The sequence below is a fragment of the Colobus angolensis genome, unplaced genomic scaffold (genome assembly GCF_000951035.1).
Source record: "Colobus angolensis palliatus isolate OR3802 unplaced genomic scaffold, Cang.pa_1.0 Scaffold20, whole genome shotgun sequence".
NCBI lineage: Eukaryota > Metazoa > Chordata > Mammalia > Primates > Cercopithecidae > Colobus > Colobus angolensis.
The window spans coordinates 3939696-3942874 of record NW_012115155.1 but is presented as its reverse complement, the minus strand read 5'-3'; the positions used below and the strand labels follow the sequence as shown (position 1 = coordinate 3942874).

Below are 3179 nucleotides of genomic sequence, written 5' to 3'. Positions count from 1 at the left end.
CGTTCCCCACCCGCGCCTCGGCACAACTCACGTCCGGAGCCGCGCATCCGCGTGACTCATGCCTCTCCCCACCCCTCGCCAGGCCTCGTGCCCCGCCCTCGCACCGCGCCCTTGCACCGCGGCACAATTTATGCCCAGTCCCGCGCCCCGCGCCTCATGCCCCACCCCCGCTTCTCCGTGCAACTCCTGCTCCGACCCCGCGCGCGACTCATGACCCTCCCCACCCGTCGCCACGCCTCGCCTCCGCGCTTCGCCACGCCCCTGTCCTGCCTCTACTTCCGCCTCAGGGGAGCTGGGAGCCCGTCGTTTCCGGGAGCGCCGCGTGGAGTTAGTGTTGGTCGCTTTTGGCATGGCGGCTTTTTCTGGCCCAGCTGCGCCGATGCTGTCGCTTAACCCGCAGGAAGATGCCGAGTTTCAAAAGGAGGTGGCGCAGGTTCGCAAGCGCATAACCCAGGTGAGCAGGCACCCTGGTCCAGGCTGCGAGCGGGGGCGACGGACAGGGTCTAGGGGGTATCTGGGGTTGCGCGGTTCCCCTCCCGAACTCCCTTTGCCTTCGCGCACGCCTTCATTACTTCCAGAGTATCCCTAGCGGATTTGACCGAATCAGGGACCCACCTCTTAAGCTTGCAGGCCACGGTTTCTGAGACTAAAGGGGTTACGCTGGTCGGTAAATGATGGAGAGGTTTGGCCGCTGAGGCCTTGGAGCCTTCATGTGGAGGGTAAGGGGGAAGTATTGGGGTGAGGGAAGCAGTGGAGGGAACCAGCTGTAGGGAATAGGTTCCCATATCACAGGTTATCTCCAGGTTAGACCTGTCACGCTTCCGCGTTTCCCCCGAAAATGGGGGTCCCAGACTTAACACATTGGGGAGGTTTGTATGCCGGGTTGGTGATCTGGGAGTTATTAAAATAGAGTAGTTGCCAGGTTCCGCTTGCTGACTAGGGCCCCTGACATCGCTTATACTTTCTGTGGTTTTTAGCATAAAATACACAGGAAAACGTAGAAGTTCTTGTTACAGAGGTAAGAGTATGATGGTTGAGACGCTGAAAGGCTAATCTGTGTTATAAGAGTTAACAAGCGTCTCGAAAATTTTCCGATGAAGTGCGAGTAAACAGTAATATGCATACAAAATTGAAGGCTATATTTATGTAGAGTTCTCTGGGCACAAGATCTAAAATGGCTTGTTCAAAGATGTCCTTGCTTATCCGTTGATTGACATAGTCATTGAGCACTAATATTATACTGGGTGCTGGGATGCCAGGCTGGAAAGGTAGTTGATTACTGCTTGACCATGGCCTTTGTAGGGAGAGAGACACTAAACAGCCACTTCTTTAATTCCTACTGTGGTAAGTGGAAATGCAGAGTCGGTTCTTGGGCCTAGGGCTAGGGGTTTTGTAAGTTTCGTTACAATGTGATTTTCTTATTTAAAAAAATATTTAATTTACCTGGTCTTTATGTCTTCAGCGAAAAAAACAAGAAAAACTTACTCCTGGAGTAGTCTACGTGGGCCACCTACCTAACCTACTTAACGAAACCCAGATCTTTTCATATTTCTCCCAGTTTGGCACTGTGACACGCTTCAGACTGTCCAGAAGTAAAAGGGTAAGATTTTTAAAGTTGGATTTGATGTTTTGTTTTTCAAATGTGTATGATTCTTGACATCAAAGAGCACATTCACGTACACATTACTGCTTATCAGATTTCATTCCAAAAAGGAGAGTGGAGGTTTAGAATCTGAAACAGCCACAGGAGCAAAATCAATATTACTGTAAAAGTTTGTTTTTTATATTTCTCCAAATCCTTACATTAAATTGACAGTCCTGGTAAATGAACTTCAGTATGAGGCCCAGGTTTATACATCTTTTTGTATTAGCCTCTGGTACAAGCATCCTTATAATAGCAAAGGTTTATATAGTGGATAGTTAGAGATGAGGACCCTGGAGTTGGACTGCTGAGGTTTAGGGCCAGGCTCTACACTTTACTAGAGTGATATGACCTTACCATGCTTCAGTGTTGTGATCTGTTAAATATGAGTAAAACTTCTTGGGAGTATTTAGTCAAAGGTTAAATGAAATATTGAATATAAAGTCCTTGGCACATAATAAACACTAAGTATAATTACTGTTGTGTCATGCCTTCTAATGAGAAAAAGCTGTACGTAGCTTGTTTCGGTAGAAGAGTGACCTGCTTTGTTTTCTTTCCCCGCCCATAAACTGATTGTAGCCATAGGCACCTATTTGATTTAGCATCTAGGGGATAGGGTGTGCGTCCATCATCTGTTAGTTGTCCTAAAGATACAGATTATAGGTAGAATTGAGGTCCGTTTTGTACCCTTCCCAGTGATCCGTCCACCTCGGCCTCTCAAGGTACTAGAATTACAAGTGTGAGCGAGCCACTGTGCCTAGCCTTCGCCTTTAATTAGGGAATTAAATTCACAAATTCCGTTTTCTTTTTTCTGAGACAGAGGCTTGCACTGTCACGGGGGCTGGAGTGCAGTGGTGCGATCTCAGCTCACTGCAACCTACACCTTCCAGGTTCAAGCGATTCTCCTTGCCTCACCCTCCCAAGTAGCTGGTATTACAGGCACCCGCCACCACACCTGGCTTTTTTTGTGTGTGTGTTTTTAGTAGAGACGGGGTTTCATTAGTTGGCCAGGCTGTTCTCAAACTCCTGACCTTGTGATCCTCCCACCTCAGCCACCCAAAGTGCTGGGATTACAGGCGTGAGCCATCGCTCCTGGCCACAAATTCAGTTTTCATTGCTATATATGTTTATAAGTTTTTACTGTATCTGTATATATATATGCTATAATACATATGTGTACATATATAAATGTACATATAGTATTATTTTAAAATTGTATTATTTGTATCATTCTTCAGCTGAATTTTTTTACTCAATAATCTGAGCTTTATCCATGTAACTAGTGCGTTTGTTATCATCGTTGCTTGTTACTTAGGTAACTAAAGTTTATCCACGCTCCTATTGAACATTAGGTTTTGTTTTGAGTTTTTTTTTTTCCTGAGACAATCTCACTCTTGTCACCAGGCAGCTGTAGTGCAGTGGGACGATCTCGGCTCACTGCAACCTCCACCTCCCAGATTCAAGTGATTCTCCTGCCTCATCCTCCTAAGTGGCTGAGATTACAGATACTGGCCACTGCACCTGGCTAATTTTTTTT

At 46.6% G+C, this 3179-nt stretch overlaps 1 protein-coding gene across 2 annotated transcripts in view; it reads left to right on the top strand.

Annotated features, from left to right (window-relative positions):
* The first annotated feature begins 179 nt into the window (after nucleotides 1-179).
* The window catches only part of NIFK (nucleolar protein interacting with the FHA domain of MKI67), a 10884-nt gene continuing 7884 nt past the window's right edge, over nucleotides 180-3179 (top strand). The window contains exons 1-2 of one of the 2 annotated variants that reach the window (XM_011941650.1): nucleotides 180-454; nucleotides 1463-1600. In XM_011941650.1, the coding sequence (XP_011797040.1) occupies nucleotides 350-454; nucleotides 1463-1600 (243 nt within the window). In that variant the 5' untranslated portion in view covers nucleotides 180-349. The remainder of the gene's footprint in view (nucleotides 455-1462; nucleotides 1601-3179) is intronic. The other variant, XM_011941651.1, reaches the window with a different exon arrangement.